Source organism: Cyprinus carpio, chromosome B1, assembly GCF_018340385.1.
Source record: "Cyprinus carpio isolate SPL01 chromosome B1, ASM1834038v1, whole genome shotgun sequence".
NCBI classification, from domain to species: Eukaryota; Metazoa; Chordata; class Actinopteri; order Cypriniformes; family Cyprinidae; genus Cyprinus; species Cyprinus carpio.
The window spans coordinates 30,372,061-30,387,058 of NC_056597.1; the positions used below are offsets into that span (position 1 = coordinate 30,372,061).

Consider the following 14,998-nt stretch of genomic DNA (forward strand, 5'->3'; position numbering starts at 1 on the left):
AGTGCTGGCTGAAGGTTTCTTGTGTGTTCGGTCTTTTCAGCATGCAAAGTTATTCAATTTAAGTTAAACTCAAATCTGACTCCATTTAATGATCTAATCTGACTCCATTTTAGAATGACCTCGAATTTAGGTTGAAAGGCAAATTGGTTGTTTGTCTGTCTCTAAGTATTATTATTTTTACATTTGATTATTCCATTTATTCTTTAATATTATTGTACTTGTTCATACGAGTGCTCATGTCGCTCAAAGATATCGCTTTGGCCTTAGTGTATCTTACGGTCACATTCTCGTCAGTCTTGGTTATTAGACAGAGGTAACTGGCTAATACTTTAGACAGCCGCTCCTATGCTTGCTCATTCTAAAAGTACTTTTAATTAACCCCCATAGATTTGTACACACTTGAATAAAGCAACATTATTTCTAGTCAGAGGTCACGACCACTACTATAGATATAAGCCAACAAACATTACTTTCCCTGATAGTAGCTTTGGTATGGTCATGCCATGGTTTCCCCATGTACACTTAGCTACAGTAATATTACAGTAAACAGAGGTTAGGCTCACCCTATTTAGGTTGGTTGAACAACATCCAGTTGACCTAAATGGAAATTCCCTATAAGCCCTAAGTACACTTGAACTAATACCAAGTGTTAGCCGAATCTCTAAAGATACAGTTGGTGTGCCCTATGCTCCATCAACTGAATTTTAGTCAATAATTACAGAGTAAAACAGAATAGAATCAAATGTAACAATTTATTATCAGTCAGGTAAATATGTATTATGCCAATTCAAGTTATCAAATCAATACAAGACATCAAATTCTCAAGGATAAATCTAAGAGTAAAGGATGCATACCTGACTTCAGGAAAATACATAGTGTGGAGTGCAGAGACACACACCATACTACGGGCTTTCTGGCTACAGAATCGCCCTGATCCTTTTGCAACATTTCTTTAAGTACCGCAGACCAAGACAAACATCCCCCAAGATGGAGACAGGAACTAACAATTGGAATTTGCATTAAGCCAGGTCCCATACCTGGGTGGCTCAATGGGAACAGAAGGTAATTTACATGGAGGACCCTGAGAAAGGGCACTCCCATTACAGTAAGCAAAATATCCCTTAACTCTTAGATAATCTGTATTATCTTTTAGTGTACTTTTGTAAGATTGAGACTATAAAAAAAGTAAACCTTACACAAATCAAATTACACCAAACACTACTAAATACATTACTTTCATTTGTGTACAACATAATACTATTGTCCATTCTGAGTGAACCAAGTGGAGGGAGGACGGGGATGAGAAGGAACTGTTGCATATGTGAGAGAGGCGTTTCCTGCATTTTCTCTCAGTGAAATATGGGAACATATGTCTGTATGTTAACGCACTGTGTATCTATTGTATGTCTCAGAAGATCAAAGTGTCTGAATTTCTGTAATTCTTACACTTTGCTAGACTAAGAGTGTGCAGTGAGGAAGATAACTTTGTGACTGATTCAATGGATGCGTCCGAATGCTGAATAATGCTGTCTTTGAAGGAAGCTTCCCGAGGTAGGAAGGCATCAAGGCACATCCAAATCCAATGACAACTCCACTTCCTGTCTCCTGAGATGCCTTCATCTGATCGAGTTTTGAAGTCAGCATAGATGTATCCTTGAGTGCCCATGATATCCCACAATCCTGTGCATTCCATTCCATGATGGTTAAGCTAAAAAAAAAAAACTCATAATAATAAACATGGAGGACGCAGCCATTGTGTGCGCGCGCTGCAGAAGTGATTACCTTACTGTATAACACTGCTCAAATCTTCAGTAAACAGTTCTTTTGTTTTTAATACAAGTCATAATTGGTCATTATTGCCTACTAAAGAAGATACAACACACTTTGATTAGATACCTGTGTGTGTGTGTCATATTCCTCTGTGTTCATCATGTGCCAGTCATCTCACAACATCCATACAATACATGAGAGAGCAACCAGTAAACTGTCCCACGGAGAGATGACTGTCCTGCACACACAGACTCACAGAGACCCCTGTCCAGCAGCAGAGACTCCAACAACATCCATATTTAGTACATGAGAGAGCAACCAATGAAGATGAAGAATGAAAACATACTGAGAGATGACAGGAGATATCAGAAAGTCTCTGAACACATGCTGTAATCACACACTACACTAAATCACCTGTTTCAACTCATTGTTTAGAGTCTGAATCTCCTAACACTGAATCTGAGCTATAAACACATAACGTGACAGACAGTGAATGTGACTCATCATGTGCAAAGATTTATTGAGGAAAACCAGCTGTTACATTAAAAAGACATTTTCACCTGATCTGATGCTTACGTCAGGTAGGTTTAGTCATATGAATAATGCTTGTAATTTATTTTGACTTTAATAAAACCACATTTTTAGGTTACATGACAAAATGTTTTAAATTCAAAACAGGAAGAAAAAAAGAAAACTAAAAGTGTATAATGCCAAGGAAGCAACAAAACAAAACAATGACTTGCTCAGAATTATAGTTTTAACTACAGATAAAGATAATTTAGCAATAACAATAGTTACATATAGGAGCCAAAAATGACTTTCACCTTCCTAGAGAAAAATATGAAACACACACACAAAAAGCCTTAATATCCCACCAAACACACACACACACACACACACACACACACACACACACACACACACACACACACACACACACACACACACACACACAAACTCTCTTATTCCAGATGGTTTTTCACGCTGAGAGCATCAAAATGGTCTAATGTCTGTAAATTGAGTTATGTTAGAAAAAAAGGAAAAATATAAGTTTCTGACTGCTTGGAAAAATAGACCATTTGTTTGTGACATCTCAGTTGTTTCTCACAGCAGATTATTTAAACTGACACAGAGACAAAGAGGATTTAAACACCCTGAACCCAGCATAGAGGGGTTCAGTGAATGTGGTGTTGAATGTGTGTAAGTGTGTGAGTGTGTGTGTGTCAGAGACGCTGAAGTATGACAGAGTGCCGGCCGACACATCCACATACACTCCTACTCTATTAGAGGATGAAGGGGCTGGTATGTCAGTTTTCTTATTATCATGCCAGGCAGAATATCTGTTTTCAGTGCAGTACAGACTCCAGGATTTATCATTGTATCCAAACCAAGATTCACTTCCTCCTTTCCTGTTGATTCCTTTATATGTCACTGCTATATAAGCCCAGCCGCTCCATTCAGCCTCCCAGTAACAGCGTCCAGTCAGACTCTCTCGACTCAGAACCTGCTCATGCTGCTCAAATCTCTCTGTAAGATCAGGATACTGATGACGCTCTTGAACGTGTGTTGCCTTCCTGTTCCCCTCAGACAGGATGAGTTGAGTGTGTGCGGTGTTTGGATCCAGTGTGAGATCACAGGCATCTGAACACAAGAAGACACAACAAAAACACAAAAATTCACAGATCTCAGAGTGTGTGTGTTCTGGCATCTATGACTGATGAGGAATATAATGACAAATTTGATATCACACACTGTAAAACCCGACAAGTAACTTAACTCAAACCGTTTGAGTAAACAGATATCCTTAAAAACCTGACAAGTTAGGTTTACTCAAACCAATTGAGGAAACCGATTGCCTTAAACCATTTAAGTTTTAAAACTAATAGTTGTGAGTACTCTGAACTTAATTCAGTTGAGTTCACTGAAAGAAGATATACTTTGCAATTAAGTAATTAAGTGATTAATTGAGTGATAATTGTGAATTAGTGATGAACAGCTGCTGTTAACAAACAGAATTACTGAAGAAAAGAGAGAAAGGAACTACAACTGACTTCAGACACAGAATTAGATAAAATAAACTGAAATAAAATACATGAAATCTCTCAAGATCTGATTAAACAACCCCACAAACAGCATCACCAGCTCCACTTATTAATAACCAGACTGACTTTATTTCTGTCAGACGTCTACAGAAGATCTGATTGAGAATTAACTAAGGTTTAGATGTTGATTTATGTTTTCATTTAAAGTAACCATGTTAGAGATCAGTGTTTGCTTTAGTTGGGCTCTTGACCCTTAATTTCCGTCTTAGTTTTTTCTTTGGCTGTTGTAACCATTTGTTGTAGCTCAAAAGCCCAGAGGAAATATCATCAGGTGTTATACACACACTCTTAGAAGCTGCTTTTATCCAAAGCAACTTAAGGTGCATTCAGGTTAGCATTTTTTTTTTTCTCTAACCTGTATCTAGATGTTGGTAGTTAGACTGTATATTGGTAATGATAATCATTGATTATTGGACTGTTTGGAGTTTATTCTCTGATGAAATAGGTGTTGTGTAATTAGTTGAATTGATTACAGTAAAAGTGATTCTAAGAGCCAGTGGTTCTGTGATAATCAGTTAATATAAAGCACTTTCCAAACAGTTTGGTTTTCTGTGGTGTCACTTAGTCACACACAGACATCAATAATCAGCATATGAACCTCAACAATGGCGACCATAAAAAAAAAAAAAAAAACAATGCAGCAGAGCATGCTGGGAGCCATGCATGAGTTTTGTACTACAATAGTACCCAGCATGCACTGCAGCATGTTTTTTTTTTCTTTTTTCGTAACCATTGTTGAGGTTCATATTCTGATTATTGATGTCTGCGTTTGACTAATTGACACCATAGAAAACCAAACTGTTTGGAAAGTCCTTTATATTAACTGATTATGAAAGAACCACTGACTTTTTGAATAGTTTTCATTGTAATCAACTGAACTAACTATAGAACACCTATTTAGTAAGATTTTGAAATCTGAACAGCTCCGTAATTGTTGATTATCATCACCAATATGCTGTATAACAACCAAAACCTGATCATATTTTTTCTGGGTTTTTTGAGTTATAACAAACATGTTTCAAAAACACATGGTTACAACGTCCAAAAAAAATAAATAATTTAAGACAGAAGTCAAGGGTAAAGAGCCCAACTAAAGCAAACACTGATCTCTAACATGGTTACTTCAAATGAAACAATAAATCAACATCTAAACCTTAGTTAATTCTCAATCAGATCTTCTGTAGACGTCTGACAGAAATAAAGTCAGTCTGGTTATTAATAAGTGGAGCTGGTGATGCTGTTTGTTAACAGCAGCTGTTCATCACTAAAGCTCAATCAGCACTTAATTAATCACTTGATTACATAATTGCAAAGTTTTAAAACTTACATGGTTTAAGTAAAGGCAATCTGTTTGAATTACTGTGACTTGTCAGGTTTTACAGTGCAGGTATTTCAATGTAAACATGGTTTATGAGGACACTCTCTGTAAACCAAATGGGTTAAAACATACTAAACAGCGTTTATTTAAAAATCTAAAATGCAGAAAATTTTGTATGAGGGGTAGGCGGAGGGTAAGGGGATAGAAAATACATTTTGTACAGTATAAAAACCAGTACACCGATGGAGAGTCCCTACAAGCCACATATACAAGAATGTGAATGTGTGTGTGTGTGTGTGTGTGTGTGTGTGTGTGTGTGTGTGTGTGTGTGTGTGTGTGTGTGTGTGTGTGTGTGTGTGAGAGAAAAATGACAGTTTTAGACATATAAGATAATTAAAAAAAAATACATTAAAAATAAAAAACACCTACATTTTCTCAGTCCCGGTATGATTCTCAAAGGGTCCCCATGGTCAAAACTAAACAGAGACAAATATAAGCAAATTTTTTTTTTTACATAAAGCATTCAAACAGAGAAAACAGGAGTCAAATTCAGGTTTCTGCAAAATTCTAATAAACTCTAACAGAGCTCCAAAGACAAAAAAAAGCATTCATAATCACAAAACAGTAAGAATAAAGTGAAGATCAAGCAAAACGACAGATTTCATGAAGAAACAGAAAAAAGCATATTAAATTCATAACTGTGGCAATATCTTCAAGATGCTGGAACAAACTAATTTTAAAGAATATTTGCTTTGTAATAGTTAAGCTTTGTTTGCAGACTGCATGATAATAAAAGTCCTACCTGTTGCAATATTCTCAGCAACTTCTCTCATAAAACAGTATTTATTTTGTAAATTATAATATCCAAACATAGCTTATTCCAAAATAAAGTTTTACTGGTTAACACATTGAAGATTAGTGAACAGACTTTCAATTCAAAAAGTGATCTGGTGTTTCTGTACTGAACTGAGCTTACTGAAGCCTCTCCTCAATTGAATCCTAAAAATCCAACCTGTTCTCACTCCCAAGACAATAATAATAACAAAGTCCATGTCCCAAAATATCATGCCATTATGACAAACTATGCTGAAATTGCTATGCATCAAAAGCAATGAATAGTGTTGGTGTTTGAAAAGGAAAAAGAAAGGGTGATGATTATTAGAAATGCAGAAAGTTTTGCAACAAAAGACAAACTCATTTGTGCAAAATGCACGTTACATAGATCTTGCAGCCTAGGGTGAAGTCATTATGTACACTAAATTTGTGGCAAATTGTTGTCAATGTAATTTAATGGAAAACAATGTAAATGACGTTCTGTGCCATTTGAACGGCCTCTGAAGTCATAGTTTGGTGCTGCTGATGCTGTGTGTTACCAGTATATGTATATTCACTGAAAACATTATGTTTGAATTTTAACAATGCAGCACTTCTGGTCCAGTGTGTGAGCCTCTTTACACTATGTTTTGCTAATTCTGGAGGCTCTACCTAAAGGAAAGGAACTGATAATGATGGCATGAAAAGAGACAGCACATGATTTATTAATAACTGTTCAAACTGGGTAATGAGTTGACAATGTTACCTGCCATGGTTCATTTCACCCACATTTGGCAGGTTAGTGGGAGTTAATTTCAAACCCTGAACCAAACTGAGTTGATCAGTATTAGTCATCTTGAATAAACCACCCTTACTGCCCCACATACTTGAGTATCTTCAGTGAGCAGTTTGTATCCTCCAGTCTGTGTTTGAGCAGCTGGACTCCTGATGGTCCTGGGTGATTGTAGCTCAGATCCAGCTCTCTCAGGTGTGAGGGGTTTGAACTCAGAGCTGAAGACAAATAACCACAGCCTTCCTCTGTCACCATGCAGCCTGACATCCTACAGAGAGACATCAATAGGAAACAGGGGATGGCTTTAATGTTAGTATGGAACCTTAGGGCCCTATTTTAACGATCTAAATGCAAAGTGTAAAGCGCACTGCGCAGGTGCACTCAGGGCGTGTCCAAATCCACTTTTGCTATTTTAACGACGGAAAAACGGTTGGCGCGCCTGGGCGCATGGTCTAAACGGGTTGTCCCTATTCTCTTAATGAATAATGGGTGTTTTTTGGGCGTAACGTGCAATAAACCAAACAGAGTCTCATCTTCCATTCCCTTTAAGAAACGGAGCTGCTCCCTTTAAAATAGCAATGCGCCTGAACACACCTCTTTTTTTAGACCAGCACGCCCCTGAGCGCACAAATGGGCACAAATGCATTTGCTAATTAAACGATGTGGCACTGGATGGGAAAATTCGAACGGCGCTGGACTGAAACTCAGAGGTGGAAAGTAACGAATTACATTTACTCGCGTTACTGTAATTGAGTAGATTTTTTGTGTACTTCTACTTTTTAAAGTAATTTTTAAAATCTGTAATTTTACTTTTACTTAAGTATATTTTGTTTGAAGTATTGTACTTCGCTACATTTTAAAACACATTAATTACTGAGTAAAAAAGAAAAAAAAATCACTCCCTGGAAACTACGTCAGTAAATAATGGGCAGGAGAGCAAACTGGTGCTAAAATCACAAGAAAGATGCAGACGGACAAAACAGGCGTTAGTGGTGCAGACACCGCTTAAAACCGTCATATTCTGAAGTTGAACTCGAAGGAAATGAAGTGAACCCCTGGCCATATTTATGCTTTATTATGCAGTGTAAGCTGTGCTTGCCTTTGGAGACCAAACTAGCAGCGTATAATATCTCGACAAGACATCAAACCTTCGCAAGCGTGTAGAGGTAAGCTCAATAACTGCATCGTTGCACTGGTGGTTAAAATAAGGCTTTGCCATTTTAGCAAGAGGTTTTGAACAAATTAGCCAAAAAGACAGTGGTGCGGAGTGTGCGATATATATCGTCTGCGATAATATAAAAATAATTTTAATAATGTGCGCGCGCATTTATAGTGTGTTCTTTCACTGTGTGATTCAGTCTTGTAAAATGCATTTAGAATGATCACAAAATTGAAGATATAGGGGCAGAAGATTTACATATTTATATAATTTAAAAATCAAAATCACACAAAGATTTTCCTCCAAAAATCATCATGATTTTATATATATATATATATATATATATATATATATATATATATATATATATATATATATATATATATATATATATATATATATATATAAATTTTTTTTTTTTTTTTTTTTTTTTACAACAGGTCAGTAAACAAGTTAATTAAGAGACTTGCGTTTTAGACACCATATTGCCTGTTTTTGCTCTATTTTTACAACAAAAAATAATTCCAAACACAGCCACCAAAGCACAGTTTTGCGTCTCGGAGCAACATGACAGTGTTTCGTTCCTGAATGAATCAATGGTTTAAATGATTCGGTTCAATCGCAATGACTCACTTATTAACAGTGACTTGCTGACACATAATAGCCTTTGATTTTTTTTTTTAAATAATTATTTTCTTATAATTTCAAATGAGTATTCAACATTTTATGTCTTGTATATCAAAACATTATTCATGCATTTGTAACTGCAGGTTAAACGCATTCTTGTCCTGCATTAAACAGTGTGTAAATACATCTAAATGCCACTTCCAATGAAGCTTCTGCATTTCCTCTGCATTGAAAAGATGAGTTTGTTGATACTGATTTGCCTGGTAACAGCACAAATGTCTTATTATTCTAAATAACTGATTCCTTTAATTAAAAACAACTAGTTTGAGATTAATAGGCCTATCCCAGGGGGGTCAAACTCAGTTCCTGGAGGGCCGTAGCCCTGCAGAGTTTAGTTCTAACCCTGCTCCAGCAAACAGATCATGTAGATTTCAAATAAGCCCAAATGATAAAATTAGCTGGATCAGGTATGTTTAATTAAAGTTATATCTAAACTGTGCAGGACTGTGGCCCTCCAGGAACTGAGTCTGACACCCTTGGCCTGTCCCATTTTTGCCTCCCTCCCACTGTTAAAATGTAACTAAGTAACTTTTACTCTGAGTAAATTTTAAATGAGCTACTTTTTACTTTTACTTGAGTAGAATATTAGACTGGTACTTTTACTTGAGTAGAATATTTTTGTACTCTTTCCACCTCTGCTGAAGTACACACAAACACACTTGCGCTGCGCCTTGCATTGCTTTGCGCCGGGTGTATGATAGGGCCCTTAATCTGTAAATATCATGACTCCTCATATTAATGACTTAACGTGAGACTCAAACCTCAGTATCTGCAGCTGACAGTTTGGACTCTTCAGTGCATCAGATAGTAACTTCACTCCTGAGTCCTGCAGGTCATTGTCACTCAGATCCAGCTCTCTCAGGACAGAGTCTGAGGATTGCAGAGTTGATGATACAATTTCACAATCCTGAGCAGTCACGTTACAGCCAGCAATACTGAAAGACACAAAAATTAATGTCTTAAACTCATTCGGTAATTGTTATTTAAATAATATCAGCCTTCTACTAGAAAGTTTAAAAAGAACAGAATAAAATCAAGATGTACAACATCAATTAGTATAACAACAGAAACTATAATTCCATTGAGGAAAGACTATTTCCTGTAAGACATAATTAAACACTTACAGGGCTTTTCTGCAGTTGCTCACAGCTGGTATCAGTCGTCTTCTCCCATCATCTGATGTGTTGTATTTCCTGAGGTCCAGCTCATCCAGCGGCTCCTCTGACATCTGAAGCATGTAGGAGATTGTTGAGCAGTGAGCAGGAGAGAGTTTCTTCTCTGAATGTTTGTCTGATTTCACAAACTCCTGAATCTCTCTGGACAGAGTCTGATCTTTCACTTCCAGCAGACAGAGAAACAGATTGATGGATCTTTCAGTGGAGAGTCCATGTCCATATTTGATCTTCTCTTTAATGTACTTTGTGGTTCTCCTGATGCTCTCTGAGCTGTTCTTTGTTTGTGTCAGTAGATCCTGTAAGAGTCTCTGATTGGACTCCAGTGAGACACCCAGCAGGAACCGCAGAAACAGATCCAGGTGGCCATTCTCACTCTCAAGGGCTTTATCTACTGCACCTTTAAGCAAATTTTGTAATGAAGCAAAATTCTTCAGTCCTTCCATAGTTGTACCCACATGAAAGTAAAACACATAGAAAGCAGCAAGAAACTCCTGAACGCTGAGATGAATGAAGCTGTACACTTTCCTCTGATGAATCACAGATTCCTCCTTAAAGATCTCAGTGCAAATCCCAGAATACACTGAGGCGTCAGTGAGGTCTATGCCGGTTTCAATCAGGTCCTCCTCATAGAACATCACATTGCCCTTCATCAGCTGTTTGAAAGCCACTTCAGCAAGTTTCACAATCACTTCTCTGTTGGACTTCAGGAGTTTCTCTTGATCTCTCTCTTCATACTTCTGCTTCCTCATGTTGATCTGAATTCGCAGGAAGTGGATGTACATTTCAGTCAGAGTTTGAGGGATTTCTGCACTCAGATCTTCGTCCAGGAGCTTCTGAAGCACAGTGGATGAGATCCAGCAGAAGACAGGAATGTGACACATGATGTGGAGGCTTCTTGCTCTTCTGATGTGTGAGATGATTCTGCTGGCTTGATGCTCATCACTGATTCTCTTCCTGAAATATTCCTCCTTCTGAGGCTCAGTGAATCCCTGAATTTCTGTCAGACGGTGGATGTATTTGGGGGGGATCTGATTGGCTGCTGCTGGTCTGGATGTGATCCAGATGAGAGCAGAGGGAAGCAGCTCTCCTTTCATGAGGTTTGACACCAACACACCCACTGATGAAGTCTCAATCACATCACAAACTTTCTGACTGTCTGAAAACATCAGTTTGATTCTGCTTTCATCCAGACCATCAAAGATGAACACAACTTTACACTCCTCATAAATCTGTGAGTCCAGATCTTGAAGTTCAGGATGAAAGTCCAGCAGAAGTCTGTGAAGACTGTACTGATGATCTCGGATCAAGTTCAGCTCTCGAAATGGAAGCACAAACATGAAATCTACATCCTGATTGGCTTTTCCCTCGGCCCAGTCCAGAATGAACTTCTGCACAGAGACGGTTTTTCCGATTCCAGCGATGCCTTTAGTAAGAACAGTCTTGATCTGGTCTTTCTCCTCACATCCTGCTTCAGCTGAGGCTTTAAAGATGTCATTGCAGTCGATTGGAGTGTCTTTTGAGTGTTTTGTTCTGGCTGTTTTCTCCATCTGTAAAACCTCATGTTCTTCATTCACTCCTTCTCTCTCTCCCTCTATGATGTAGAGCTGTGTGTAGATCCTGTTCAGGAGGGTTTTATTCTGTTGGAGTTTCATTCCCTCAAATAATCTCTCATACTTGTTCTTCATGCTGGTTTTGTGCTGGTCTTTGACTCTCTGCAGATCTACAGTCTCCAGTGTGTCTTTCTGTATGACTGTTTCAGTTCTTTCCTGCCTGTAGTGAGATGCCGAAAAATAAAAAGAGCGACAAAAAGTCAATTACTTTCATTACAAAGATTAACCGTTAACCGAAAGTACTAGGGATGCTCATATTGACCGTTTAACCGTTAACCGAAAGTAAAAATTTTGACCGATTAATACTATCAGTTAAACGGTTTTAAAACGTTTTTTTAAGGTTCTTTTTTTTTTTAGTTTGCTGCATGGTTTAAAAATAAAATAGCCTACTATATAGCTTATATTTATTAACTCACGGAGCGCGTCGGCACGCGCAACCACACACGCGACACATGCCTGCAGATTTTTTTTTTTTCGAGCAAGGGAAGCAGAATGAAGCGAGCGAAAAGAAGCACTGTGTGGGATCATTTTAAAAGAAAGGGCGACGAAGTTACCTGTAAATTATGCGGCGCCGTATTAAAATACAGCAGTAGCACAAGTACGATGCAGTACCATTTATGAAGCAAACACCCTAAAGCTTCGAGTGATGAAGGGCAACAAACTTTGCCCTCCATGTTATCAGGGAGAAGATGCGATGCACGGCGATCTGAGGAGATAACGCAGAGAATCTGTTCAATGGTAATTTTTGCACAAACGGAGAAAGAAGCCGCAAAAAGCAAAACTTATTGAAATGTGTGCTGCTTTGGAAAAGCGCTTCCCGAAGCTGGCAACTCTAGCGAGACGTTACCTATCTATTCCCAGTACATCTGTCCCATCGGAGAGGGTGTTTTCTGCCGCGGGTCTAACTGTCAACAGGCTGCGCTCCAGACTGACCCCACATCACGTTGATATGTTGCTTTTTTTAAATAAAAATTAGACAAGGTGTTGAGGTAGGGCTGCTATTTTTATTTAACGAAAAATCTTAGTCTAACGAAAAAAATTGCCGGTTTTTGAAAGCTTCGTTCAAACGGATTCAGTGTTTTCTTTTTGTCATCTTAATTAGTTAATTATTTAAGTTTAAAAAATATATTTAGTGTAGGCCTATTTTGTTTTTTATTTGTATTATTTTATTCTATTTGTCTCTCACTGTCAGAAATGCTACAGGTGCGTGGAAATTTAAACTGAATCCAGGTTCTGTTGTTGATCTGTTCTGCTGTTTGCACTTTGCACATTAAAATAAACCCTTTGATAAAAAAAAAAAAATTGTTTGTATTTTTTTAAAGGGTCACAGATACGCGTCAATTTTATTTGTATTTAATGCCAATTCAATATTATAATCTTATCAGTTAACGGTTAATAATCGATTAACGAGCGGCGGTTGTCGGTCGGGAAAATTAATCGAAATGAGCATCCCTACTGGAGACCACAAGACATATATTCAACAATATCTATAATTTTAATAAGAAGAGCAGTCAGGGGGAGTAATTCAGGAACTACATCTTTATACTAACCACGTATAAGAGGTCACTGGTCCATCACTGAATATAGGGGGATGCATCAAGGATCTGTTACTCTTCACAGACACACCGCTGGGTTCTGGAGACACTGATCTCTGTCCCTCCTTCCTGCTGATACTAACAAAAGACAAACAAAATAACATTTTGCACATACTTATTACACATACTTTCCACTGTCGCCTTTTGGCTTGCTTGGTTAGGGACACTTAATATTTGTCAATACTATTGACTTGACTGCACAGACACTGATGGATGAGAACTGAACTGAGTTGAGCTGGATGATGACATCCATGCTTTATATATATGGGGGGGGGGGGGGGGTACTTATTCCAAAACTTGGTGGACTTTATATAGTTATTGAACTGAACTTAACCAACAAGTAACTGATTTTACCTGAATTACTTTTGTTTTTGTTATTTTTAGAGCTGCTGTACAGTAGAATTTAATTTTGTTTGCATCATTAAATAACTAATTCATTTTCTTATAAAGCAAAACTAAAACAAAAAATTTTTATAGAATAAACCAATATTAAAACAAAACGATTTACAAATAAGGAGTACAAAAAACAATTAATTGATATGAGAAATTCTGTAATATAACACAATTCTGTAATATAAAGATCAAGATTGTTCAGAAAAGTACAGACTAGAATAGAGATGAATATAAGAAAAAGTACAGCGAAAACATAAAAGTATCTGACAAATGCATATGTGGCAAGTAATTTACCTTGGGTCAGAGGTCACTGTTCCACCACTGAATTCAAGGGGATGCATCAAGGATCTGCTGCTCTTCATAGACACACTACTGGGTTCTGGAGACACTGGTCTCTGTCTTGTCCTCCTGGTGACACTGACAAACGTTTAATTAATTGATAAACAAAAAGACATTTTAGATCTATCTGTTGTTTATCAATACCCATGTCTCAAGTACTGGCAGTAACTGGCTCTTGTCTATAATCTGAATGAAACATTGATTTATGTTACAAAAAAGAGATTGGTCCCAATTGCATAAGTGATGTAAAACAAGTTCTGTTCAGAGTAATACTGACTAGTACTGACTGTAAAACTATATTGAGTTGTATTCCTCAAAACAATGTCTCCGGACTGTTACACATATGCATCATTCGATACATGAATACATAAAATATAAATAAATTACAATTTGAAAAGTGTTTGAAGTGTCTGAAGACTAGGCAAGACTACATTTGAAACAAAATCTTATGCCTAGTCAAAGGTAGGTGTAAAGTGGGAAGTCATGATTTATTTGGACATTACTAGTTTTTTTTTGGATTCATGTCTGTGAATAAATTCATACTGCAGACGTGAACTGTAATGTTTATAATCTTTTCAATCAGAATAAGCAATATATAACAAACGTAGGATACCACACTGCTGACAGGGGTAACACAAAATATATTTCTTTATGTAATCATGCAGTAAAATGTTACATGTGATCTGGAATTTTTGGAAGAAACCGTACCATGCATCATCTTGTTTGGATGGACAATATAAATGCTTGGACAGTATAAATAACTTGTAAATCACCTGCCACGGATAAATTAAAATAAGCTTTGTTCTTTGTTACTTTTAATAAGACAGATATCCCCCACATTCAAATCTGTCAATTTTCAATTTATCTGTCAAAATCACAAAATACAAACTATAAATGTTTTGATACTCTTTAAAGTGGCATTCACTGTTGTGCCTCAGTTCAAGCAGGAAAGAAACAGAACAACTTACTGCAATGAAACATATCTCATGTAACTCGCTCAAATCACTGTTTCAACTACAGAAAGACGTCAATAAAACAGCTAGTGAACAATGTCACGTTTGTTGTACATAAACTCACAGTCAGCTAGGCATAGTTGTGCCTGGTCATAGTTTTAGTTGTAAATATTTATTGTAAAGCTAGACGTAACTAAGACCAGTGTATGGCTTACATCTATTTTTTTTTTAAGCTGGTGCAATTGGCCCCAAGAGACTGTGAGCCATGCCCAACAAATCCTCTCAGTGGAG

The 14,998-nt window shown here is 37.2% G+C and overlaps 2 protein-coding genes across 8 annotated transcripts in view; both read right to left on the reverse strand.

Annotated features, from left to right (window-relative positions):
* LOC109080469 (NACHT, LRR and PYD domains-containing protein 12-like) overlaps positions 1–14,998 on the reverse strand; it is a 303,365-nt gene that overhangs the window by 156,933 nt on the left and 131,434 nt on the right.
* Positions 1–14,998, reverse strand: part of LOC109062937 (NACHT, LRR and PYD domains-containing protein 3-like) — a 71,460-nt gene that overhangs the window by 54,738 nt on the left and 1,724 nt on the right. For 4 of the 7 annotated variants that reach the window (XM_042717472.1, XM_042717473.1, XM_042717477.1 and 1 more), the window contains 7 exons: positions 13,710–13,832; positions 12,978–13,100; positions 9,767–11,587; positions 9,404–9,577; positions 6,891–7,064; positions 5,620–5,666; positions 2,649–3,411 (listed from right to left, as the gene is read on the reverse strand). In XM_042717472.1, coding sequence (XP_042573406.1) covers positions 2,885–3,411; positions 5,620–5,666; positions 6,891–7,064; positions 9,404–9,577; positions 9,767–11,587; positions 12,978–13,100; positions 13,710–13,832 — 2,989 coding nt within the window. In that variant the 3' untranslated portion in view covers positions 2,649–2,884. Of the gene's footprint in view, positions 1–2,648; positions 3,412–5,619; positions 5,667–6,890; positions 7,065–9,403; positions 9,578–9,766; positions 11,588–12,977; positions 13,101–13,709; positions 13,833–14,998 lie in introns of those variants that run through there. The other 3 variants (XM_042717478.1, XM_042717475.1, XR_006153858.1) reach the window with 2 other exon arrangements.